The sequence below is a fragment of the Physella acuta genome, unplaced genomic scaffold (genome assembly GCF_028476545.2).
Source record: "Physella acuta isolate Inbredline_101_S28 unplaced genomic scaffold, ASM2847654v3 ptg000875l, whole genome shotgun sequence".
Classification (NCBI taxonomy): domain Eukaryota; kingdom Metazoa; phylum Mollusca; class Gastropoda; family Physidae; genus Physella; species Physella acuta.
In genome coordinates, this window is record NW_026732392.1 from 560,972 (window position 1) to 588,258 (window position 27,287).

At 35.1% G+C, this 27,287-nt stretch overlaps 3 protein-coding genes across 6 annotated transcripts; 2 read left to right on the plus strand and 1 right to left on the minus strand.

Moving 5' to 3' along the window:
* The first annotated feature begins 601 nt into the window (after positions 1-601).
* LOC131952511 (uncharacterized) lies at positions 602-13,293 on the plus strand. Of its 4 annotated transcripts, none has more exons than XM_059315207.1 (12): positions 602-657; positions 5,515-5,998; positions 6,216-6,442; positions 6,947-7,118; positions 7,511-7,618; positions 7,929-8,140; positions 8,743-8,893; positions 10,308-10,465; positions 10,608-10,743; positions 11,159-11,305; positions 11,855-12,018; positions 13,068-13,293. In XM_059315207.1, the coding sequence occupies exons 2-12, from the start codon at positions 5,543-5,545 to the stop codon at positions 13,291-13,293; spliced, it is 2,157 nt and encodes a 718-aa protein (XP_059171190.1). In that variant the 5' UTR covers positions 602-657; positions 5,515-5,542. The 4 variants fall into 4 exon arrangements, with proteins under 4 accessions (XP_059171190.1, XP_059171189.1, XP_059171191.1 ...); XM_059315206.1 differs by lacking the exon at positions 602-657 and adding an exon at positions 4,206-4,227; XM_059315208.1 differs by lacking the exon at positions 602-657 and adding an exon at positions 4,765-4,852.
* LOC131952528 (transmembrane protein 170A) lies at positions 13,054-20,454 on the minus strand. Its single transcript, XM_059315238.1, has 3 exons — positions 20,197-20,454; positions 16,049-16,219; positions 13,054-15,371 (listed from the first exon to the last, which is right to left on the minus strand). The coding sequence occupies exons 1-3, from the start codon at positions 20,285-20,287 to the stop codon at positions 15,241-15,243; spliced, it is 393 nt and encodes a 130-aa protein (XP_059171221.1). The 5' UTR covers positions 20,288-20,454; the 3' UTR covers positions 13,054-15,240.
* A 579-nt stretch (positions 20,455-21,033) lies between these two features.
* LOC131952516 (uncharacterized) lies at positions 21,034-25,084 on the plus strand. Its single transcript, XM_059315216.1, has 2 exons — positions 21,034-21,138; positions 22,691-25,084. The coding sequence occupies exon 2, from the start codon at positions 23,344-23,346 to the stop codon at positions 25,069-25,071; it is 1,728 nt and encodes a 575-aa protein (XP_059171199.1). The 5' UTR covers positions 21,034-21,138; positions 22,691-23,343; the 3' UTR covers positions 25,072-25,084.
* The last annotated feature ends 2,203 nt before the right edge of the window (positions 25,085-27,287 follow it).

Below are 27,287 nucleotides of genomic sequence, written 5' to 3' on the forward strand. Positions count from 1 at the left end.
AAAAGCCAAAAAAACCTCGAAAAAAAGGCAGTTTTTGACCCATATCTCGGCAACCAGACCACTTAGCGACTTGAAACATGTACCAATCGATTCCTGTCATAATTTAGAACAATATTGCCGAAGAAAGTTTTCAAAAATATCCTTCCGTTCGGTCACAAATTTTTTTTTGAATTAATTAAAATTTGGACCGAATTAGTAGGCATATTTATCCAACCACACCACATGCGTCATCACGTTCAATAGCTGCGCCATCACGTTCAATGGCTGCGTCATCACGTTCAGTAGCTAGGCGCGCAATGGTTTTTAGTCATGTAACTCTATTGTAAATAAAACATGTAAAATACTGAAAAATAATTAATAAAAAACGTTTTAATAACTAACCAATGGTTTTACTAACCCTGCTCTTGATTTACGCTACTACAGAGATAACATGAGGAAATTGCGCTTAAATGTCACTAGACTTTTTAATTAACTTGTTTTTAATCAAAGGAATACACTTTCGGTTCAACTCTGAGGGGGGGGGGGGGGGGGAGTGTGATAACTCAAGTTTTCGTCCTATAAAAGTTGGAACGGGCGATAATGAAACAATTTACAATATATTCTAGAAATGAAAGTAGCAAGACTGTTTCCGGTCCTAATGTCTACCTTCAGCTGCAAGTAATAATCATTATTAATTTATAAGTTTGTAGTTTTTAAATATTAGGCCAACACTTAACTTTAATAGCCCAGCTACAATCAGGCCTAGATCTATTTGACTATTTGAATTAAAAGAAAATTGTTAGTTTGGTTTTAATTTTTAATAAAAAATATTAGATTTCTAGTGCTACTGACTACTGGTTGTACCTGTACTGGGTAAAATCTTAGTTTAGCGTCGTAAATTCCAACGTAGCTAGTAATGTGCGATGAAGGTAACTAATGAATATTTCTTTCATTTGGCCATATTTATGTCATATTTTACATAATATAACAGATAATTGAATAACAAATCACAATCCAAGACCAAACCAGTCATAAATATCCTGGAATAAACTTTAAACTACCCCGTTCGAGACAACAATGAGTAAATACAAGCAGCGGCCATGTTTTAAAAAAAAGAAATTGTCTATTCGCATGTCTTTTGTGTTGATTGATTTTGTGGTTTAATATGATTGTTTTGTATTGTTTTAATATATGCCGGGGGATCGTCCATAAATGACGTCACACTCGTAGGGGGAAGGGGGGTCCGTAATTTTGTGACGTTGTGTGATGAGGGGGAGGGGTTCAGATGGTGCGACGTCACACTTTTGCATTTTAAAAAAGCAATGTTACAAAACGAATTTTAGACGTTATTTTGCGTTTTAAAAAACTGTTTTAATACATTGTAATAACAATTGATTAAAATACTCTATTTTGACAGAGTTCAGACAAGATTTTGGAAAAATATAGCTGTTTAAAAACAATTCAACTGCAATTTTGAGGGGGGGGGGGGGTTGTAGGCTGAGGTTGTGACGTCATTTTAGGGGGGGGGTCTGGCTTTTTGTGACTACGTGTGATGGAGGGGGGGGGGTAAAAATCGTCAAAAAAGCGTGACATCATTTATGGATGACCCCCTGTATAGTAATTTTTCTTTTTTTTAATATAGTTGACATGAATGACTAATAGACCTTATCAGACTTAATAGTGTGCATCCAAGACCACAACAATTGTTGGGAGATCGAACTTTTGAACACTTTATTTGCAGTAAGCAAATCAATATTAGATCGCTCATAAATGACGTCGCTCTTAAGATAGTAATGACAGCGTGCATTATTACAGAGCAAACATATGAACATATTGTTTCATATAGAAATTGTGATTTGTGGTGGGGAGAGGTTGAGCAGAACTCAGCGATGTGATTTTGGAGACGGGTCAGGGTTTTTTTCGTGAAAACGGGATGGTTGTGGGAGAAAGACCAGCTGTAGAAGTATGACGCGTCATTCATTGGTGATCCATTTTCTCAGTTGGGACGAAAGAACTATTAAGAAGGGTCAAGAAATGTAAAAAGCTTGCCGAGTCGCATTTCTTGAACCCTACCTTTTTCATTCCCCCACTTAGCTCATCGTCACCGAGTTAACGCTCGCACGTGACGTCATGTAGCGGTACCGCCGACCGTTAGGCTAATTTTATAGAAAAAAAAACAACAAGCACTGCCTTTTTGACGCTTTTGCGACGTTTAGTTTGATTACATAAGTTGGTGTTCATTAAACAGCCCCTAACACATCTATCACTCGTCCATTTAAACGTACGTAGTTATTTCTGCAAGCTTGCTGTCTTGAGACTTTCGGCCCTTTAAAAATGTATTAAGCTCACACCGTATAGAACTAGACTAACCATATTGAGCTCCAAAAGAAGCTTGGTGAAAACAGGATGGCCGTCCGATTTTGTAGCTGCTCTGCGCTTTTTAAAAACCACAATAAACGATAAGATGACACTTATATTAAAGTAAATTATAGTTCTGAATCTTGATACATTAAAAGTGATATTCGGAAATTATGAGCCAGACAGTCAACATGATATTTCAATTTAAGTCCAAGAAAATAAATTTCCTCAAACGATGGAACATTGCTAAATTTTTGCGCAGTTTAGCGAAATTGAATTTAAGTATATACGTCATCTTACAAAGCGCGATAGCCTACTGGTGCTCTAACGCGGCCCATGCTAATGGCCGTATTCTTAACGCCCAGCATTAGACGCGGCTTATTCGTCGGCAGGCATTTGGTGGCAAGCCTTTTTGACGGGGATAATGTGTTAAGTTAAGGCCGTTTTGCCAAATGTCTTAAACTAGCAGACTTGCAACATTTATGATAATTCGTTTTAAGCAAGGTATACGTATACTAATGCTTATTTATCGTTATTTTGATTGAACAAAGCATTATAGAGGTTCTCCATCAACCACATAGGTATTTTTCCCCGTTCACCTCCTTTCATGAGACCGACACGTCATAAATTGCAAAGCCGCCTGAGTTGACGTCACAAATCTTCACTCACTCCCGTAGCAAATCATATGTGACATCATTTATGGACAACCCCATATCACTCACTTGGGTACTTGATATTGACATTTTGACGACAAAGGATAACCAAAATGTGTCTGGCAGGTGGAGACTTGCGATCGACCATAGTAACAACACGCACTTAAGGGGTGGAGTGGCTGATTATTTTAGATGATGTTTTACGAGGGAAGCTGGTGGATAATACATTTTGTCTCTCTGTATATATAAATGATGACGAACATTTATTGTTGTCAAAATTATGGCTAGAGATCTTAGATAAGGCAGAGCAAAGCGTAATTTTTTACATTAGGGGTCATCCATAAATGACATCAAGCTTTTTTGACGATTTTTACCTCCCCCCCCCTCCCCTCCGTCACACGTCGTCACAAAAAGCCAGACCCCCCCTAAAATGACGTCACACCTCAACCTACAACCCCCCCCCCCTCAAAATTGCAGTTGAATTTTTTAAAAACATCGATATTTTTCCAAAATCTTGTCTAAACTATTACAATTTATTAAAACAGTTATCTAAAACGCGAAATAACGTCTAAAATTCGTTTTGTAACATTGCTTTTTTATAATGCAAAAATGTGACGTCGCAACATCTGAACCCCCCTCCCCCTCATCACACATCGTCACAAAATTACGGACCCCCCCCCCCCTCCCCCCTACGAGTGTGACGTCATTTATGGGTGCCCCCTTATGACTTGTTGTGACATTGACAACAAAAATATGACGGAGGTTAGGGTTTAATTAAGGTAAAGAGAAGTAAAAAAAATGTCATAAGTTACGATAGAATCACTAGATCTAACTGATGAAAAGAAAAACCTGAAATGAAAATAGTGAACATTCAAACAATAAGAAAAAACTCAAACTATATAGTAATAGTAAGATCAAATAAACATTAGAAGAAAAAAATGTGATTTAAAACATGGATACAAGTTGCATCTCACAATGCTTCTAGAATTAATAAAGTTGTTTCTTAGGACATTCAGTTTTTAAAGAGCAGAATTTTAAAAAAAAATGCTTTGTTATACGGACTATACAACAAGACAATCATATTTAAATACATTTTCATACGAATAGAAATGAAAGGGAAGCTACTCTAAATAACATTTTCTTAAGATGGCTGCTGTTTTTAATAGCAAATTTACTAACTCGAACAGGGTTGATAAAAATTAATTTCAGGATATTTAAATTGATTTAACCATAAATGGTGATCTATTATTCAATTATTTATAATATTTTATCAAAATATACGAAAATATACTCATATTTAATGACATATTCATTATTGCACTCTCTCCTACATTACTAGTTTTGGCCGAATTTACGACGCTAAACTAAGATTTTACCCTGTACTGTACTCATCAGTCTGAGTCGGTATTCGGTAATGATGGTAATCTATCGTTTTGGGCGCGTAAAATCGCCCGCGGCTTCTAATGTACGAAAACGTTACCTCATTGTCAAGGCTTTAATAGAAGTATATTCATATTGTGATATATTTGTGTCAAATATTGTAGATAGATCTAAATGAATAATAAACCTAAACCAATGGTTAAATATTAAATCAAATAAATGGGTCAGAAATTAACTTTAAAGTACTTTAAACTTTAAACAGCAGTGTTTGCGAGTAAGATTTGCTATATATTTAATATTACTATATAAACAGCAGCCATTTGTAATATAGAGTGGCTTCCCCCTGAATCTCGCGCTTTAAGTATAGAAAAAAAACTTAGACAAGATGGCTGCTATAGTACATGAGCATGGTTGCATCTGTTGGAAACATCGATAGTCTTCATTTATTAGTGAAAAGTTTTAATTCAATTGTTTAAAAACAGGTGCATTTGAAACAAGGAAACATTTTTGTATTCTCCTAAATATAAATCCTCATCAAAATGTGAAATAATTATTAAAATTTAAGGAGTCACCTGTTTTTCACATTACTAGTCGCGGGCGATTTTACGTACCCAAAACGATAGATTACCCATCAGTCGTACTCTCACTCTCGAGTCTCATCTCATTGGGTCAGACAATTCACTCAATTTCACTCAGTTCCAGTTACTCACTCCTCTCTGCCGAGTCTTCTTCACTTTTTACTAGACTTGAGTAGATTTCACTAGATTATTGCCTATTATTATTAGTAACTAACTAGATCTATCACTACATGATTTAGCCAAGCTATTTTCACTTTCAAAATTTTTTATTCTATTTTATGATTTTATCAATTTTTGCTGTGCTTAACTTAGTTAAAACCTAGTGATACTGACAAGAGGCCTACAGTTTGAGTACAATTGTAATTATCAATAGATCTTTCTGGCCGACTCTTTGTATCCCTAGCAGAACAGAATCCCCAGCCAACTGATGGGCTTGCCTTGTTGAATTAAGAAATATAAATAAATTTAAAAACCTAATTAAAAAAAAAATTATTATATAAATATACATATGCCTAGCTAGAATACCACTCAATCATTATTATAAATTTTGTTTTGTGTGCAAACAGTGTATTTACTCATGGCTAACTACAAAGAATGATGTCAGTTCTACAAGCTATCTCTAATATGAAGCTACGTTTCGGACTAAGAGAACTATTTTATGCAAGTCTCTGTGTTGTGCTGGGATATCTACTCAGAGTACGAGACTCTTATTCTCTCAATCCAGTCTGGCGTAAACGTAGCGAAGTCTCGAAATTCGCCAATGGGAAGTTTATGACTGATGCAGATCGATGCCCCATGCCCATTGTGACAGATCTTGAGGGTGATGGGGTCAATGAGATTGTACTAATATCTAATGATCTCCAACATTTGAATGTGTTAGCTATGCCTGTACCCAGTGATGAAGATGATATTACATTGGCTCATGTTGTTGTGAAAAACAAAGTTGAGTTGACAATGGTGGAACGTGTGAAGGGACATGCGTCAAGACCTTTTACTATGGGTGTTGGTTTTGTTGAGCCTTATCTTTCAATGATGCAGGTTAGGAAACAGGTGAGATATATAGATGAGCTTATTTACCTGTTATTCTCTGGTATACAGCCATTACTGGCTTACATAATGCTCATTAGTTAGGCAGACTAGAATAGGGTTAAGAATCATATAAAATATAAAAAATTAACAGTCTAAATTTTTCTCACGACAAACTTCATTGTGCGATAATGATAAACTAAAACTTAGATGAGAAGACTTCTATTACTTTTTACTCCAGATAATTGTGGTAGTGACTGATGACTGGCAGGTTCTCTGCTACAGCCATGACCTTCGACCTCTATGGCAGCACCAGCTCCCCCTGCCTGTGTTCAACTTCCAAGAGGTCGAGGTCAAGTCCCTGGCAGTGCAGGTGTCCCCTTTCTCCATTGAGAAGAAACACAAGGGTCTGGTGGTGGTTGCTGGAAGCTTCAGACACAAGTCTCACAAGCCAAACATATTCACAGAGTAAGTGTAAGGTTCACCATTTCCATGAACAATTATGCAATAGAGTTATGTACCAGATGGGAAACAGGTAAACTCTGCTTCACCTATAAAAAAGGTGCTTCTGGTTAAAGAGTATAGTTACACTTTAAAAAGTACACTATAAATATTTAAGAAAACCATAGAGTAATTTTAAGTAAAATGCTATTTTTCACCCAAAAGCTTTTATTTCATCTGAAGTTGAACACTTGATCAATATGTACTATGGGATATAGTGATTAGTTTGTTGACCACAATGCCTAGCTATTCTTACCATACCTTGGTTGTTTTAAAGTTATGTAAATATCAAATCTGAGTAGGCTTAAGAGTTTGATTGTAAAATGCCTCATTGGTAGTTTGTTCAAGCATTCTGTTCCTCATTCATTTAAACAAGTTAAAAAATTAAAAGTTTAAAAAATTTGAATTGCAACTGAATAATAATGCATAACATTTTCAAAAATGTAAATAATACAAATCTTTTTTTTACAGGATCAAGGAAAGAGAGCTGAACCAGTTTAGGAATCGCACATTTGATGAATCTGTGGAGTATGAGAATGAAACCCTGACACATTTCTCCACTTTTGCCCTCAGTGCCGAAGATGGAACGTTGCTGTGGAAGCACGCTTCAGGGGATTTTGAGGAATCGAAACAAGAAAAAAAGGTTTGGTAAAATATTAATGCACTAAACTATCTGTGTTGTTGCTTTAAAGTAGATGGTTAAAATTAATATGCTTATTGTGTTTCTATAAATGCTGGTAGTAAGTTTTTAATGGCTACATGTTATATTGAGCTTTAAAAATAATGCACTAAACTATCTGTGTTGTTGCTTTAAAAGTAAATGGTTAAAATTGATATGCTTATTGTGTTTCTATATATACTGGTAGTGATTTTTTATTGTGTAAATTTTATATTCAGCTTAAAACATAAATACAACGAATGTAAAACCCAAATGGCATTAACTAGAAAAATAACAAATACATTATTCCAACCACATCATTCATGTAAGATTTTTAATTTTTCACTTACATTGATTTCAATTTTTTTCTTTAATAGCAAGGTAGTATTAGTGACATCCACTGGAAACTAAGCTTGCGACACAAAAGATCTCACAAAGGGGAATCACCTTGGTCAGATTATGGACACCAGTTAGACTCATTTTTGGTACTCTTCATTAATTTATTTAACAATTAATTAACATTCAATTAATTTCTAAAAATCAAGTAACCTTATGCCATGATTAATCTTTGCTTTTAAAGTAGGTCTATATGATGCATTTATTTTTTACATAAATTGCACAAAAACTCACATTGAAATTTTTTTTATTTTGAGGCTCTATATTTTTTTTATCTAAGAAAAGTATAGTAAAAATGAAATTTAAAAAATGGTTTTATGATTGCCAACTTTGAAAAATAATTAAACAGCACTGTTTTTAAAATCTTCCTCATTTTATAATAATTTGTATTCTTTACAGCCTCACTTATGGGCAGACAACTCAGACACAGAGATAATGATGGCAAGAGTTAACAAACAGTTCAACAAAACAAGCAAAGAGCAGCAAGAATCCCCTGAGAAAGTCACACCCTCCCAGCCAACCTCAGCTCTCTTGCCTGACCACTTCATTGGCTTGGCCTATGGGGGCAACAGACCACACAGTGTTCATGAACACATTAAAAATCCTAACAGGTCAGGCAGATTTTTAAAAATATTCAAGCAATGTGTATTTTATGGGATGGTGTTGTCAAATAGTAGAGCTTACAACTCTCACTAGACTCTTGATTCTGTCAAATCCCAGCTTGAGAATGTAGGATGTCCTTGAGTCCACTCAGCTCTAATATGTACCTGAGTCACAATAGGGAAAGAAAGGGCAGCTGGGCATAGTGCTGACTACACTATCCCTCTGTCCTATGTGTCTTAGGTACGAACAGGGAAAGGTGATGATGATGAATGTGCATTTTGAATACTTGGTTTATTTAGCAGATAATTTTATTTTTATCACTGATCAGAAAATATTTACAGCAAAATTTTAAACCTTTAGTTTTGTTACTTATTTGGTCTAGTGTAACCACTAGTTAAAGTTAATCCATTAAATTAGTTGCATCCAATATGTAGTTAACTTAAAATGGTGATGTAATTTTTTTCTGCTGTAAAAAAGTTATTAAATGCATCATACATTTTAAATGTAAGATTTATTTAATTGAAGCTTAGAACTTAGATGTAATAATAGAATATTTAGTTAAAAATCCATAGAAAATAATTAATGTAAAATTTATTTTCCACTTGTTCAGCATTGTGGTGAGGTCCCCAGAAGGTCTTCAGGTTTTGTCTCTAGTCACTGGTCAGCCAAAGACCACACTTTTCTTCCCCGCTGACCGGTCACTTTACCTGGATATGGATAAAGATGGCCACATGGAGAAAATGGTTTGGGACTTGGGCCAGGTACTGATAAAAAATCTATTTTTTAATGGTTAAATCTCAGTTTTTTACTTTCTCGTATATACGTAGTATAGAGAAAGTATTGTAATCGTGCAAAAAAAAAAATCGAGATTTTTACAAATCTCGACGTTTTACACCTCACTGATACGGAAAAACATAATTTTGCAATCTTGTCCGTATGTCTGTGTGTGTGTGTGTCTGTGTGTAAACACGATAACTTGAGTACCGTTACAGCTAGGTTGATGAAATTTCATATATAAGTATTATATCAAAATCGTAGATCCGTATCAACTTTTGAGCGATTTCCGTCAACCGGAAGTGGTACTTTTTCTACTTTGAATTTTTCAAAAGCCTATAACTTGAGTACTATTTCAGATAGATAAATGAAATTTCACATGTAAGTAAAAGATCTAATTCTCTACCTTGTGTTAAATTTGAGTAATTTCCGTTGACCGGAAGTAGTAAATTACGCTACTTCCGATTTCTCAAAAAACTAATGTAAATTTTTAAAGTACTAATAATATTGCGCACTATTATGCGTTTTTTATTTAGCGTTCACTTGGTGTGCAATTAATTTGTCTACGAGATTTTATTCTATTTTTAAAACTTTAAGTATTTAAAATGGATTAAAAATCATTTCTATAGCCCGAGTTACCATCCCCTGTTATTTTATATAAGAATATTCGAGAAAGTTTAGGGGAGATCACTCCCGGTTTTATTAATGGTTAAATCTCAGTTTTTAAATGGTTAAATCTCACTTTTTTAATGGTTAAATCTCAGTTTTTGATAGTTAACCTGTAGAACCCCAGTCACTTACATTTCCATTTTCCAATTCTCTCCCGCCATGTACAGTTACATATAATCCCATTTAAAAAATGTATTTCCTCATTCCCTGCTGCACAAAATGTCCATAAAACATGAGTACTGAAATTAAACATAAAAAAGTATAAGACCTTTCACAGAAGTATAGGTCTTGGTGTTTATTCCTAAGATGAATACTCTTTAGTTCCACTAAAAAATAATTAAAACTGAGATATTTTTTTAGTTTTCTTGCCAATTTGTAATTGTTGACAAAATGTCTTTAACCTGTGCCATCTTTGCCCAGAAATGCTGACTGACTATTGTAGACTAGTTGTTACATTTTGAGGAGATTGCCACAAAAATATATTGTTCTATAGAACAGGGGTCCGCATGTGGCTCTTTTGATATCAAGATGCGGCTCTCCAGCTCCTTGAACAAATACTAATAATCTTAATAAAAAAATAAAATAGTTGAAATAAAAAAATGTTAGTGGCTCTTTAAAACCAGGGAAATTTTGAAAATTGTAACTTTTGGCTCTTCCGCTTCAAAAGGTTGCCGACCCCTGCTGTAGAACTATGATTTTATTGGTATTATCATCTTTGATATTTTTACCCAGCACTTTACCCCTTGCTACCTGGACATCTGGCGCATCACCCCAGTGCAAGAAAAGCTGGAACAAATCACTCTGTGTTCCAGCAAAAGGTTATTCTGGACGCGTTCCTGGAGCCTGGAGGAAGACATTTACAAAAAAATTCCACCCAAAATTATTAAAAGGTTCATTTCTTTATATAATAACATACTACTAATTAATCATGTATTCATTTAATATCTTAATTGACTAATTTCACTATCTTTAAGATAAAATTATTTTGCTTTCTTGCATAGTTATTAATATATTTTCAATTATGTACTGTAGCATAGCTCGTAAGACAGGAGTTCTGCGCCATTTTCTTGGTCATAATTTATTTGAAGACAACTCCTTTGATATCATTACATTTGGCGGTCTAGGAAGGGTCAGCTCTATAGGTCTGGATGGGACAATCCACTGGCAGGTGTGTGTTCTTTTAGTTGTCATTACTGTGATAAAATTAAGTCGAAAAATATTTTGAGCTTTTTGCTTGGAACACTAGATATAAAATAATAGTTGTTGGTTTTACAATATCAGCATTAATTAGAAAACAAATACATTTTCTGTGCAAATACACACCCACCAAATCTAGGCAAAGGAATGATTTAGTATTTATATAATAACCTAAAAAAAAAGATTAAAAAATTCCTATTATACCACAGAGTTCCTTCTAAAGATATTAGTAAGGGGATACTGCGATGCAGGCTAAATGTAAACTTGGTTTACTTATTATCTGTGTTTGCTGCCAGGTCTTTAAGATGTCTATTTTTATACAGGTTTTAAGTACTTGTTTTCTTTTTACTTATTTATTATTCTCCATCTCAATGTTTCTGTTACAGACTTTAACAGAATCAAAGTGGGGGGATATTTCAATGAACCTGCGTAAAACAGGAGGGCGCCAGATGCCCGATAGCCTAAAAGAAGAATTCCTCTTGTCATTCCAACCTGGCAGAGTTATCATGCCCCTGCAAGAAGCAGGAGATAAGGTTAGGCTACTCTTGTTCAGACAGAGGAAGATTGAGAATGTTTTGCTGGTCATCTTATTCTTTGATATTACTTTTCAGATATTAGTAGATTGAATGTGTTGCTGATCATCTTGAATCTTGTTTGATTAAACTAATTACAGTAATTAGAAATCAAGTATAGTGAGAACTGTCAATTATCCTATAAGAAGAAGAACATTAGCCTTAACCTGTTTGTTACCATAACCTTTTTTTTTTAAATTCAAACTATTATATTTATTATTACTTATCATATGTAGTAAAAGAGTTTTTGTAGAATGTTGAAACACTGAACTCAATCAACCCATTGCTCATTTGTTTCTTGCCATTCTTGTTCATTAAAAAAAAACAACCTTGGCATAAACGTGCTGACATGACACAGCACATTAAACTTAGTTTCCCAAGTCATAATAGACTCCATGATATTTTTATTATCTATCAAGCTTTGGGTCAATAACTAACTTTAAAAGTCTAGTTACATCACAAGCTATTTTTAAAGTTGTCAACTGATTTTGTGTGTGTGTCTATCAACAGGTGGCAGTTGCCGTGGCAGGCTGGAACACCCTGTCAGTTGTTGACCTTGTTGAAGGTAATCTTCTAGCCCAACATTCCATCCCCGCCCCCAGCACTGGCCCCCTGGTTTATGGGGATTTTGATAACGATGGCTTGATGGACATAATACTCACATGCAAAAAGGGGTAAGTTGTTCCTATGTATGATTATTATTACAACAACGAGAAAAATGGCCCGTTGAGGAAGGATACAACGGGCGCTAGGCTGATAGTGCTGTCTCTTTTCTCTAAACTAAAACCACCCCCCCCCCCCCCCCAAAAAAAAAACATATCTACCATCCCATTCAACGAAATATAATTATATACTCTTTCCAGTGTCCGCCCCCTCCCCGAAAATTCTACCCCCACCCCCGAAAATTTCAAGTACCCCCACCCCTCTCCTGGGAGGAAAAAGTCTGAAAGAAACACTGGTGTCGCGCTTAGCCACTACCCGAAGAATTGCATTAAAGAAATTGCAAGAAAACCACTTTTTAGATTAGACACATTAATTAGGCGGTAATTTTATTATAGAGTATCGATGAAGAAATTTCTTTTGAGTTAGGGGGGGGGGGGGCCTCAGACGAAGAATTGTATGAAAGAAACTCTTCACGCAAACCACTTAGATTAGACAAAATTGCCTTTTTATTTAATGTTTACTCGAGAATCAATGACGTCATATTACTGTGTGCACTCTCCGGCTTGAGATTATTTTCTACTCTATGCTAAATGTGACGACGTCATATTTCGTTTTTCGAATTACTATACATGTTTTTAATTTGCTTGTGTTTTCTCTAGAGCGTTCTTGTCAGATAGATACACAGACAGCGAAACAGTAAAGATAAAAAAAATACAACTTTATACATATTTACATTTTATTACATTGTGTAAATCGGGAAATAAAATTTGTAACAGGGTATTTTCTAAACATCTGACTACTAAGAGGAAAAACACGTAAACAAAACATATCATTGCTTTGCTATTCTGACAATGTAATTTAAAGGGCCTCTGTTATGACTGCATGTGAAAAATGATTTGTGCTCAGCTGTCGTAACTCTCCTCAACTCTGTTAGATACCCACAAGAGATTGACTTACTCTGTAAAACCTTGGGCACTCTTTTTAAGTTTGTCTAAAGCTCAACTCACCCTGATAATGTAATCAGATAAAAACAATTTTTTAAAAAATTATTTCCCCACAGGTACATTGGATTCTCCCTGAAACTACAACACAACTATCAGTTGACAGTTCTGTACACAATCTCAGTCTTCCTCATCATAATCTTATTCTCATGGCTCATCTCCACATCCTCACAAGGGGACAATGAAAGTGATAAAGATGACGATAATGAGGAAGAGGACGAAATTATTGGAGGTGATGACGTTATCAGTGAAATTCCACACAATAACCTTCTATTGTATAATTAAATAAAGGTTGTTGGAGAAAAAAAAAGACCCCCACACAGAGCCTGGCACATTGGAAATAAACTTCCGTGCCCAACTAGCAGTTTAAAAAATTGCTTCTGAGCATGGTTACAGCAAGCCAAATGAAGCAAAGCTGGTTAACCTGATGTTTTACACCAACACTGCCCAAGACACTCAGTTGCAAAGATGGTTCAGAAATATTTTTTTTATATTATGCACTTAAAATATTTTTCTACATTAGAAAATACAAATACAATGTAAGATTATAATTTATTGTTAAGTTATACAAATTCCAAAAGTTACAATAAATATAATTATGATTTGCTATCTGAACCATCAACTATGCAGGCTTAATCAAACTATAAATATATTGACTATGACTTTCTGTATTAAATGTTTTATTTATAAGTTATTTTAAAATTTAAATGTAGGCCTTATTTGATGGAATGAAAGTTAAATGATTTTTGTGAGAAAGTTTAGTCTAAATGATTTTTACAACTTGTTTGAACACAATAAAAAAATTTGATACAATACAATGGGTATTATTGCAACTTATCATTGTTGAGACCCCAACAGCATATCTTGTTCTCTTTAAGACATGTATGGTACTATTACTAAGTTTACACTTGCAACACATACAACTGATATCTAGAAGGAAAAAGCTCAAGTATACAAGTTCTGTGTGGAGATGTTTTCACATAACACCTCGAGTTTGTTTTTTTTACACATGTATGGTATACATGTTGCAAGTTTAAACATAGTGTTAGAAAGTACTGTACTTAGAAACTGAATTTCCCATTAGGGTAAACAGGAGTGGAACTGTGACCATCTGCACTTAAATTACTTTAAAGTAAAATACCCAGGTATATGAAATTGAAATCACATGTGACCCCTGCATACGAATGTATAAGGTGGTTTGCACTTTGCCCACCTCTCCTTTACATTCCCAATCACATGCATGGACTCAGGGATGAACTATGCAGAATCAAACTAGAGAATTACAGGCCATTGTATAACTATGTGTCCATTTTTCCTGTCACCAGCTTGTAAACATTATAGTTCACTTATTTCAGATTACGTAACTTACTAGAGCCACAAAGGTGGCTAGACCTAGTGGTGACCACATAATCCATTACTATGTCACATAAAAGAATACAACAGGTGAACTTTACATGCGTTCAGTTCTATGGACCGTAATACCATTACTTAAAAGTTGATAAAAAGTAAAAATTGCAAGTAAAATGTTAAACATTTATGGGTCTCTGTGCTTTTAGTTTTTACATTATATCTCAATATTTACAATCATGTATAAAGTGGTTTTGGGACCTCCAATGGGTGTAAACAACAAAATATCTTCAACATTGATCACCTCACTAGCAAAATGAATTTTAAAAACATGAAAGCGATCAACAGTAATCATTCTATGAAACAAATAATCTCATTAAGGCATCTGGTTAGCTGTACTACTCTAGTAGCTAGGCACAAGCTAATATAAACAAAGGGGAGGAATATAAATATCAATGAAACATTTTGCCACCTTTCACAACTGATAGAAAACAGTGCACCGATAAACAAACTGGAATATTTTACAAGGTAGATTCGCATGCAAGATAAAAATGTTTTCAGTTTTAATACCATTTGAAAATTTTCACTGAACACGTTCGAATGTGGACGACCTTTGTATGTATTATGCTCAATATGGTACTAAACAAGCCAATTTATAACAGCATGGGGATAATCCAAGGGCAGTGTTGATGTGGTTCTTTTATCACAGACTTCATGAGACTTGATCACATTGTATTGACACAGATTTTGTCTTCCGATCACGTTGCCAGTATCTGCATGAACGAAATGACAACAATGAATGCCTGGCCCGCACCGCAATACAAGTGCGTAATAAGGCCGGTATTGACACAGATTTTGTCTTCTGACACAGACTTCATCTTCTGATCATAATGTTGCCAGTATCCGCATGAATGAAATGACGACAACGATGAATGTCTGGCCCGCACCACATACAAGTGCATAATAAGGCCTCAGTGCAAAGTTTGAAGCTCTGAATACTCCAGCAATAGCTGCACCTGGGTGAAATATTTTCAAATTATTAATTTAAATTTAAAAAAAACTAACAACAACCAATAGTTTAAGGAATAAATAAACAAAAATGTTAAAGAATATTTTCAAATATTGCTGGATTGCCTCTATATAGAAATATAAATTTAAAGTAAGTGATCTTAATAAATTAAGAAACTAAAAATTTGGAATACAATAAAGTAGAACAAAATTTAGTGTATAACTATATTCCCCTAAACAATATGAAATTACAAATATCTAGAAGTAAAGAGCAATGTAACTATGAATCAGGTAAAATAAAGATTCCCTTCAAAACCTCACGGTCTATAGGGCAAGTGAAGTAGAGTTCACCTTTTTCTGTGACATCTGCATATGAAGGGATAGTGTGGTCAGCACTACGCCCAGCCTCCTTTACGTTCCCTAACGTGAGTTAGATACCCATCATAGCTGGGTGGACTCAGGGACGGTCTATTGACTTGAACTCATATTTGAACTTGAGACGTTCGGGTTAGCAGTGGAACTCTATACTGCTTGGCCACTCTGTCCCATTAAGAATCAGGTGTTTACAGTAAATAGTATGGTATAGTAACTGTTATGAGAACTAATTAATTCTTAAACATCTAACTTTACATCAGTCATACTTATAACATAAATGCACATTTTACAATTAAGATCCAATACTTACTACTCACTACTCCACCAGTTAAAGGCGAAATAATTCCCATTGTAAATATGACTACAGGAATCCAGCGACCTAACCTGTGCTTACGTAGTCTCAGGAATGCTATTAGAGCTGCCACAATATGGACGAATAGAGATGAAAAAAGTGCCCAGAGAAACACATGATACCATATTTCTGTGGAACATAAAACTGCAATAAATTCTCTTATCCTAAGCAAACAACTCTACACACTTCTAATTATCAAAAAAAAAAAAAAACACAGATAAAACCAGTAGTATTTTTTTTGATGTTTAGTAAAATGGAAAAAATTAGACTGAATTAATTTAAGAAATGGCAAGTTGGTAGAACTGAGAATGCGAAATAAAAATACAAGATATGCATCTAGTTGCATAACCATTGTTAAGTGAGAGTAAATAAAAAATGTTGGCAGCAAACGCAAAATTAGTTTCGCTAACATGTTTTTTTTTTCGTGAGTTTCAATTAAAATGAAAAACTGTTAAGTTGATGATAAATAGTACGCTCCCTTAGACCCCTAATGTGCTTTTGTTTTTACAAGCTTTTTTTTTATTAGTTCAAAAAGTCTGTTTTATAGGTTAGTAAGTTAGTAGCAAATCTTTGCAAGAATATTGAATATGACCTTTTTAACCCTATAGACTATAGAGTATAGAATATATATATTAGGCCTATTAGATAGGGTAGATTATTTAATTTTATTTTTAAAATTACAATATGCAATAAATAAAATGGGAAATAACAAGATGGTAATCTATCGTTTTAGCGTAATCAATTCGGCTGCAGTAGTAATGTGCGGGAGAGGTAGCTGATGAATATATTTGTTTAAATAAGTTTATGTAAGTCAAATTTTACAAAATATCACAGATTATTGATTTAAAATAACAAACAGTGACCAAAACAATTTAAATAACATGAAACTAACTTTAAACTAGGTGTTTGAGATAAATATTAGTAGAAAAAAAACAGCAGCCATCTTTCCAAATAAAATTTAGAGTAGTTTCCCCGGATAAAAATGTCTATTCGAATGCATATTGTGTTGACTTTGTTGTTTAATATACAAACCTGTCTTGTTTAATATAAGTAAGACAGAGGGCCGTCTTCTTATCTTTAATTTCATTTTCAAGTGAAATGAAGGCTATGTATGTATGTACATCCAAGATCTCAAAAAATTTTGGGTGGTCCACCATTTACTAAACCCTTTTGTACTAATTAGGGGTCGTCCATAAATGACGTCACAATCGTAGGGGGGAGGGGGGTCGGTAATTTTGTGACGATGTGTGATGAGGGGGGGGGGGGGGGGTTCAGATGGTGCGACGTCACACTTTTGCTTTATAGATAAGAAATGTTAGAAAACGAATTTTAGACATTATTTAGCTTTTTAGAAAACAGTTTTAATAAATTATAATAGGAATTGATTAAAATACTATATTTTGATATTTTGACACATTTCAGACAAGATTTTGGAAAAATATCGATGTTTTAGAAAAAAAATCAACTGCAATTTTGAGGGGGGGTTGTAGGCTGATGTGTGACGTCATTTTAGGGGGGGGGGTCTGACTTTTTGTGACGACGTGTGACGGAGGGGAGGGGGGAGGTAAAAATCGTCAGAAAAAGCATGACGTCATTTATGGATGACCCCTTAACTTGTCAATTATTAGGTCGTCCATATTCCTCATAAATGACGTTGGACTCAAAATATGGGACGGTGTAAAATATTTTTTCAAAAATGATGAAGAATATATTCGTTTTCGTTAGAAATTGTGATTAAGGGTTCGGGTATAGTAGAACTGCGATATGATATTAAATCATCATCTTGCTTTTAATAACTATTGGGTGAGAGGGAAATTGTCGGGAAAAGTATGACGTCATTTATGGGCGATCCATTTAATTAAGCCTAGTTGTTTATTTTGTCTGTAGACATTAGTCTTAGGCCTACACTTTTTCTGAATTAAGATTATTGTGTTTTTTAAAATAGGTTCAAATTTTAATTAGTTACATTTGAATACCACATGGTTTGTTGTATTTTTTTCTTTGCCTTCTGCTGTCATCAGTTTTTGATTTCTTCAGTAGTCAATGTTTACCCCTCCCCACCATCCATTATTAAAAAAAAAACACCTACTATATGTGTCATAGCGTAGATATATAGAATTAGACTAGACGAGTAGAGGTTACTAAGGACGGTACGAACTTGACGGTAGACGATTTGGTGCGAGAGTATTGTGCGCGTGTTCAATAAAATATGTGTGGCGTGAGTGTGATGTGAGCATGGTGCGACAATGTACCGATGACGTAAGACGCAGCAGTGAAATGAGTTGGGGGTTAGATATAGTAGAAAACGGACGTATTATTTGATATTGTAAAAATGATCTATAAGTGTGTGTTAATTAAGTTCATGTTATTTCGTAAACTAAGTTGTTGACATTGTTAATTAGTGTCTGCAGAACATAAGAGTGATTCCCGTCCTCCTCACGAGTATAATAGTTGCCGTATGAATAGTAGTAGATCAGAATATATTGAGATTATATATAAATCGCCCATCACAATATAGTGATATCTCCCTCTAAAAAAAAAACTAGATCAACGTATAGTTCGTAGGAAAATTAGAATCTATCACTTATTCATCTGTTAAAAAAAAAAAAGAAATACGTCATTTTTCTCAACCACGCCGTTTCATCCCACACTAAGCACAACGTCACAAAGTTCGCGGCGCGCGTGACGTCATTTGTCATTAGGCTAATGTTTAAGAAAGATACCGCGTAATTAAAAAACAAAATCAAAACAGGCACTAAATCACTATGGCATTTAGTGGCAGGCCTTTTTGGCGGGGATGATGTGCTGATGTTGTTTAACACCGCTTAGGACAACAGGCATGCAATAGTTATGATCATTCGTTATGAACAAAAGTATGCATGAAAACGAACGCTTTATGTTCCTCATTTTCACCGAGCACAGCTTTATAGAAGATTCCAAAATAGACGTCACGCATTCCCCCCCCCCCCCCCGACCACCCTGCGTAAGTTGACGTCACATTAGCATAGCATATGTGACATCGTTTGTTTATGTACAACCCCATATAACTCATTTTGGGTATTCGGTATCAACATTTTGACAACAAAGGTTATTCAAAATGTATATAGGACTTGACATCTACCATAAATGACATCGCACACTTAAGGGGTGGAGTAACTGGTTTTGAGACGACGTTTTACGCGGGAAGTGGGAGGGGTAAGAAACGTGAAACGTTATGTATTTCGCCTAATACAAAAATGCTAAAAATATTTTTCATTAGAATTATGGCTTGACTTTTTAATAGACAGGGCAAAAAGGTAATTTTCGACATTGGGTCATTAGGACTATTTCGTGACGGCGAAAATGGGGGGTGGGGTGGGGGTGGGGGGGGGGGGTTAAGGTGAAGAGAGGTCAAAAAACGGGACGTCATTTATGATTAAATCACTAATTAAAGGAAAAAAGCATGAAAATATTAAATGAAAATAGGAAACAAACAATAACACAAACAATAAGAATGAACTCAAACTAATAATATAATATTTAAATAAACATTAGATATGTAGTAGTAGCTCTATAAAAATATGGAGTGTCTTAATGTATAAAAATTGCATCTCATAATAATAATTCTAGAACTGATGTTTATTGTCAGTCAATTAAATTGGTTAAAGGGCAGAATTTAAAAAAAAAAACACAAGACTAACCTATTTAATAGCAAACATCAATACATTTCCATACAAATAGAAATTAAAGGGAAATGACTCAAAATAATATTTTCTTAAGATGGCCGCTGTTTTTAATAGCAAATTTAGTATCTGTAACATCGTTGTTAAACTTTAATTTCCTGACATTTTTATTGATTTAAACCTTAAATGTGGTTTAATATTCAATTATCTTTAGTATTTTAGTATAATATGCAAAAATATATCCATAATTAAGCCATATTTATTAGTTACCTTATCCCTACATTACTAGTGACGGCCGAATTGATTACGCTAAAGCGATGGATTACCCAAGATTTAATACCCCAGAAAATTTTAGAGAACACAAGTAAAGCTACTTAACTAGAATCTAGATCTAGAAATCTAGTAACTACAGTTTGAGTTTACAGTAACAGTGAGTAACAGTACCAACAAAAGTGTCGAGATCGCCATCAGATGATGACAGAGAAATCACACTGAACACAGAATCGTGTGATCCAGCTTGAAAATCCCTAGTCATTATTGTCAATAAAATGATGCATCAGTTCAGTATAGTAATTTGAATTAGATCTAGATTTAGATCTATCTAGTCTGAGGACAAATCCATTTTGGGACTGCGTCTAGGCTAGCAGCATTCTACACTTAGACTTAGAATCTAGATTCTAGACTATCTAGATTTCTAGAGAATCTAGATCGAGTCAAACAAAAACAGCAGTAACTATCGATTTCTGTGCTGTTCCGGTATCGATGTTACGATACTTCAAAATAAAGTTTGTTACGTGTTAAAAACGCCCATAGTGTTAAGATCCGAATGAATGAAAATTGCGGCAGTTTATTTTAAATAACATATTGCCTACTCCTCTAGCAGTTTCTCTAGCAGACATCTCTCTGAGGTGGGGTGGGAGGGGGGTGTCGTGGTACTCTGAAGAGGAGGGGGTGTGCCTTGCCGGAGATAAGCTTGAAAAAAATGATAACCGCAAGCTATAAAAATTAATCCTTCGTTAACTATGGGCTTGTATGTGCTGCTACATTACATTGCTTAAAACTCAGCCCTCAGCCCTCCTCACTTAGCGCATCGTTAAAAATGCCAGCTGAAACTACACCAGGGTCTGCGTCCATAAATAAATGACGTCCACCGCCTGAATGGGAGTTTTCCCATGACATATATAGAATTGCTATTTTTAGAAACTTCTGCTAGGTGTATTAATAGTAACTTTGTAATTGTCACGTGACGAGGCTAACCTAACTTGTTTCATACGATTGGTCAAAAGGCGTAACTATAACAGAGATAATCTGAAGTTTCACCACACATCAGCCAGAGAGCCGGATAGTTAACCCGGTTGCCAACTCGGCAAAGATGGACATTTCATTGTAAGTAGAACTTAATGTTATTTATTTGGATGAATGTTGATTTTATAATGATAAAAATATCAAGATAAGAATGTTTTATCGTAGAAAATATTACATTAATTTTAAATGATTAATTAATAATTAGGCCTAGATATAAATCTATACTATAAAAAAAATTCTACCGCCCACCCCCCCCCCGAACGAAATGAAATTATTATAATTTATATAGTAATATATAGAAAATATATACTTTTAACAGTGTCCGCCCCCCCCCCCCCCGGAGAAAAGCTACCGCCCCCCGAAAATTTCAAGTGCCCCCCCCCCCCCCGAGAAAAAAGTCTGGAAGAAACACTGGGAAGGATACAACGGGCGCTAGGTTAATAGTGTTGTCTCTTTTCTCAAAACCAAAATCACCATCTTAACTTCAAATTGAACTGGAAACGAAAAATGACATTGAAAACTGATTTTTATCCAGCATTTTAATCGGATTTAAGTATGATCTACACTTAGTTACTGCACATTGATACTAAATATAGTCATAGCCATACCCCTAGGCCTTGCACCTAATCTCAAACATGACAGAAGTTGGGAGGGGGGGGGGGGCTTACTGAGGGTTAAGTGGGGTAAAGGTATACGCTACTTTTCTTTTAGGACCTGTACATTATTTAAAGACTAATTTTTAAGATAGACCTGGATTCTAGATCTATAGATTAGGGCCTAATCCTAATATTTCCTAATGTTGAAAATATTTCAACTTTATTCTGTGTCAGACTAGCACATTTCTATTATATTTATATTTTTGCCATCAGTGTTTCTTTCAGACTTTTTCCTTGTGGAAGGGGTGGCCACTGGTAAAAGTATATATATTCCATTTTGTTAAGGGGGGGGGTTGACATGCCTGCCAGCAGTGGCGTATGCAGGGGGGGGGGTTAGGGGGTCATAATCCCCCCCCCCCACCCCCCATAGACCCCTCGGTATATATAAAAAGTATAAGGGGGGGGTGCAAACCAAAAGTTTGAGGGGGGGTGGTGCAAATCGAAAGTTTGTCCCCGGGTAAAAATTGGAACCCCCCCTTGAGACGATCCTGGCTACGCCACTGCCTGCCAGAGATGCCTGAAAGAAACATTGTTTGATATCCATTGTAGACAGCACCCACCGGAACTCTTCAATGCAAACCCTGAGAGTTTGGTGAAAGATATTTTAGATATCTGTGTACCTGTGCTTTTAAAAATGTATGTGTTTATTACATCAAAAATATCATGGATTCCAATGTATGTAAGCTGACATTAAGCAGTATTAAGCAGTATTTAAATGTATCCTAGAGACTAGTTATATAGGACTAGAAGCCTACTAATGTCATTAGAGCAATTTTTAATTAATTTATTTTTATTTTTGACTTAGTAAAGTTGCGTCCGCGCGTATGTTCCTCTTTTTGGCTTCAAATTCCTCTTTTTAGGCATAACTGTTCCTACTTTTGGCTGACAGGGGTAGGCATGTCTGTATGTTATTGAAGAGATTTCTGTGCACCTGTGCTTTCAAACATTGATCCTTTTGTTGTGTTGGACTATTTCAGGTTTTTAATAACAGTGAGGATGTACACTAATCCCAACATGGCGCACCAAAATGTGGATGTGTGCCAAATGGCACAGCAAGAGGTTCCAGACCAACAACTTCAACATCAACCACAGCAAGAGGTCAAAGACCGACAACAAGAGAATCAACTGCAGCAAGTGCTCGAAGACCAAAGCGAACACAATCTGCTTCAGCAAGGCCGAAGAAAACAAAATCAGTGTCTGCCAGATGTTACAAGTTCAAAGGAATTTCAAAATCAGCTACGCGACCACGGGGTAGAGATTCTACAGGAATTTAGTCAAAGTTCTGTGTATAATCACTGGAAACCATTTGCTACTTGTGGGTTATCAATCCTTGATGAGTGTCCTTCTGCAGAGTGTGATCAACCTGTTCAAGGGAACAATCGGGAAAACTTGCGAGCATATGTGAACCAGCGATTGTCGGCCGCTGATGTATTGCGCGTTCAAGAATATATCCGTGATCAGCTATCAATTCTACTGGTATCATCATTAATTGGTTGTGTTATTGCTGCAGCTACATTAAGTCTTGGTGAGATATTGAAATACAAAATAAAAAACAATTGTGGTTTTATTGACACTTTGCATACATTTTCTGACTGTCAGTTTACAGACAGTACTTTCCGCAGTATTCAAAATGAGCTGCGGAATATCATGCCATTGTCAGTTTAACTGGCCACTGGACACTCAGGGCTCCAAAAGAGATCCTGTAAACAGCGAGAAAGCCTGGCTTGATTTCGCTGTTCGGCTTCTGTCTAGGGAGGTGGTAGGTAAGGGCAGAGGTCAAGAGACAGTATGGAGTAATAGGTGTAAGCCTCTTTGGTGGGATGAGAAAGTGGGGTTGCCATGGAAAAACCCCACAGCAAATCCTAAAGACAGTAAAGAGGTGTTGTTGATGAAGTACACAGCTTTAGAGAGGCACTTAAATGAAGAGAATAGATTTCCAGCAGAGCTAGCTGAAGAGGCGAGACTGTGGAATGCTGGGAATATAAAAGAATTATTCCTGATGACAACGTTGACTAGCTTGCTGGGTAAAGTCACAGGCCTGCACTGTGCTGTCATAGATGCTTGTAGCAAAGTAGATGAGCTGAAAGCTTCAGTGAACCCCACACTGCTGAATGACATAAAAAACTGCCTTGCAGCTACGCTTAAAGCAACTGAAAATTTCAATGTTAGTGGGTCTAAACCACCTAAAAGAAAAAATCCTCATTCAGGCAAAGAAAACTCAACTTCTAAACCAGTCAAAGCTAGAAAAAGGGAATCAGAATCTAACATTATACCAGCATCTCAGTCATTAAATGAGTCTATGCCAGAGCCTCCAACATTTCAATCACAATCAGAAGTTCCATTAGAGCAGAACTCAAATACCCAAGCCAATGAAATTATATCTTTAGCACAAAAACTTCTCCTGAAAAGAAGAGCTTCAAAACCTGTGAACATCAACAAAGAGAAGAAAACTCTTCAAAAGATTTGTCCAAAGCCATCAAATGTTATTAATTTACCAGCTAGTTCTAATTTAATTTCATCTTCCTCCAACCTGTTGCCACAAACTATCTTTATAAAAATAAATGATCTTAATTGTTTAAATGCTCAAAATTCTGTCAACCCAATTAATTCAACTGTTTCCTTGAATCCAGGTTTTGTGCAAATTCTATCCCCTGCCATTAGTTCTTCAACAAACATAACAGACAGCTCTTTTCTTGATAATTCAAACATTCCAGGTTTAAGTACATTTGTTCAGATGCCTCAGTGTGATGATCTGAATATCTCACTGCCAAATTTCCTTCACTTTCAAGATGAGTTGAGCAACTGTAATCCTGTTACCTCTGTAGTCAACTCCCCATCATCTACTTCTGATGCCCTTTCACCATCCGCAGTTTACTACTCACCATCATCCATAGTTAACCACTCAACACCATCTACTTCTGACAACCTTTCAGTACACACAGTCAACAACTCACCATCATCTAATTCAGACATCCATACACCATCAGCAGTTAACTCACCATCAAACACCTTATCCACACCCTCTGATCCAAATTTCAACCTTCCCCATGGAAGCACAATAAACACTTTATTAAACTCTTTTCTAGAGAGCTCTTTTCCCCAGACACCTGGATGCAGATCCAACAGATCAAACAGCAGCAATGAGGTTATCTCCCCTTCAACCGACAAAGGCTATTTTTCAGACAATAGTGTGTATGACCCTCTTCTACCTGTCACCACTCCTGATTACCACACCAATAACGGTGATGATGCACAAAACATGGCTGCTGATTCAGATCATACTTTTTCTCCTCAAGAACTTCAGCTGTGGGAGGAAGATGGTTCTCTAAGTTTAGACAGATTTCTAGAAGAGTTATAGTTCTTGGCTAAAAGTAAATCTCTTAACTTCAAGGCATTGGGTATATGATTATAAGTAAAGATAATAGTGAAGTATTTGCAGAGAGTAATGGAAATAAATGCAGTAGCTAAAGAATGCTGGGTATAATTTGATTGAAAACTAAAGCTGTGTACATAGTTGGATGTACTTAAAGTGGTGTATATTTTTTAATACTTGTATTTCAATTTATTTTACATTCTTCAATAACTAGATGTTGAGGTTTTTTATGTATTTGTTGAGAATTTTAAATTTGATACCCTGTAATTATATAATTATGTTAATACAGCAAATTATACCAGAACAAACAAAAATATGTTAATTAAAGTTTTTTTTTGTTTTGCATTAAGCTTCAAGCACATTTTAAAATCCCAGATTTACTTTTACTCCCCAATTAAATAATCACCATTTTGAACTTTAAAATTGTCCAAAATTAATCAAATTATAAATTTTAAAAAAAATATCTTTAAATTACTTCTGAAATGTATTCATTAGCTTTCTCTTACACTAATCATTTTATAAATAGTTTTTAAATCCAATGTCATTTTTAGTTTTAGTATTTCCTCCCCATAACCCATTTCTATACACCTTAAAAATAGGGGTGATTTTTATCTGAAATTTTGTAAATGTTTATTCACTTTGTTATATTATTGTAGCAAATAACCACTATGCATTTTTACAAATAAAAATGTGAAAAATATGATGTTAGTGTTACTATTCTAAGAGGTCGGCTGTGTGGTCGAGTATGTAAAGCTCATGGTTTCTAAGCCAAAAAGTCTCGAGCAAGGTAATCTAATGTTTTAGGTGCGTAAAATCAGCCGAGGTTAGCAATGTGCGAAAAAGTTGCCACATTGTTAATGCTTTAATAGAAATATATTATATATAGAGGTAACTGAATAATTCACCAATATCAATAGCTAAATATATCAATATAGGCCAGAAATTAACTTAAAACAGCAGCGTTTGCTAGCAAAATTTGCTATGTAACATCAGCCATCTGTAGGTAAGACTGGTTTCCCCTGAATCTAAGGAAAATTTTACCAAAAAAAAAAAACTTAAGATGGCTGGTAAAAGTAATAAGCTTGGCTGCATTTGATGAAAACATCGTTAGTCTTTATTTTTTACTGAAAAGTTTTAATACAATTGTTTAAAAAACATGTACATTAATCATTGATGAAATTTTGATACATATTTGTAACTTTCAACACATAAATCCTCCTAAAAATGTTAAATAATTAATAAAATTTAATGAGTCACCCTTTATTCACATTACTAGTCTCTGTCGATTTTACGTACCTAAAACGATAGATTACCTAAAATTAGATTTTTGTTTTTGGGGGGGGGGGGGGGGGGGGGGAAGGCTAAAAGATGTCTGGAAGAAACACTGGTCTCGAGTTCCAACCCTCGGGCAGATGAGGCTCGTTACCTGGGGGGCAGCCATTCTTCTAGGAGAGACAACTTCAAAATTAAACAAATGCTGCCTAGTAGTTTGTTCTTGGTTGGACAAAGGCTGTGGATTGAAGCCTGATTGTGAGTTCACGTCCACTTTGGCATGAATTGAAATAAATTTGAAAGGGGAGACAACTGCTAGTTAACATCTACCACAATATTTTAGAGTTACTTCTCTTGTATTTTAAAGATTGTTTTTAGGCAAAATCCAAGAAATACTAATTTAGCAGACATGACATTAATCAAATCATAAGATACAGTTGTAGTCCTAGTAATTAAATAATTATGTTAATAGTGTGACGCATCGATGGGCACCACCAGTGTGGGAACTAGATTCTAGAATTTTTTTTTGGCCTACATTTATCTATATATTAGACGTTATTTCAATGATAGTTCTTATTATATATTCGAATAAAAACAATTTATTTTCTCCCTTTAAGTTTAAGGTCAACATTACATAACAGCTTATTATTAAGACTTTTTTTCTTTTTAAATATAGAACTGTTTCCGCTCTTTAAAGGTACACAACCAAGTTAAATTAATTTTAAGAAATATATTATATCAGTTGTTTCCCCTGGCATAGAAAAACTACTTGCGAACTCTTTGAATTATCACTGAGTTGGAGTTCAACAGTTCCTCTAACTCTTAACACAATGAAGTATTACGTGTCAACTTGTTATGCACCATAGTCGAACTTTGAAGTATGGTACAGTCAAATTAATCTCTTATGTGTGCTACAATCAAGTTAATCT

Excerpts from the sequence above, each read along its gene's own strand:
- LOC131952511 (XM_059315207.1), top strand. The coding sequence starts at position 5,543 with ATGATGTCAGTTCTACAAGCTATCTCTAATATGAAGCTACGTTTCGGA. Across the intron at positions 7,119-7,510 it reads AATCGAAACAAGAAAAAAAG|CAAGGTAGTATTAGTGACAT; the intron begins GTTTGGTAAAAT and ends TTTCTTTAATAG. Across the intron at positions 11,306-11,854 it reads TGCAAGAAGCAGGAGATAAG|GTGGCAGTTGCCGTGGCAGG; the intron begins GTTAGGCTACTC and ends GTCTATCAACAG.
- LOC131952528 (XM_059315238.1), bottom strand. The coding sequence starts at position 20,287 with ATGACTAGGGATTTTCAAGCTGGATCACACGATTCTGTGTTCAGTGTG. Across the intron at positions 16,220-20,196 it reads CGATCTCGACACTTTTGTTG|AAATATGGTATCATGTGTTT; the intron begins GTACTGTTACTC and ends TATGTTCCACAG. Across the intron at positions 15,372-16,048 it reads AACTGGTGGAGTAGTGAGTA|GTGCAGCTATTGCTGGAGTA; the intron begins GTAAGTATTGGA and ends TATTTCACCCAG.
- LOC131952516 (XM_059315216.1), top strand. The coding sequence starts at position 23,344 with ATGAGCTGCGGAATATCATGCCATTGTCAGTTTAACTGGCCACTGGAC.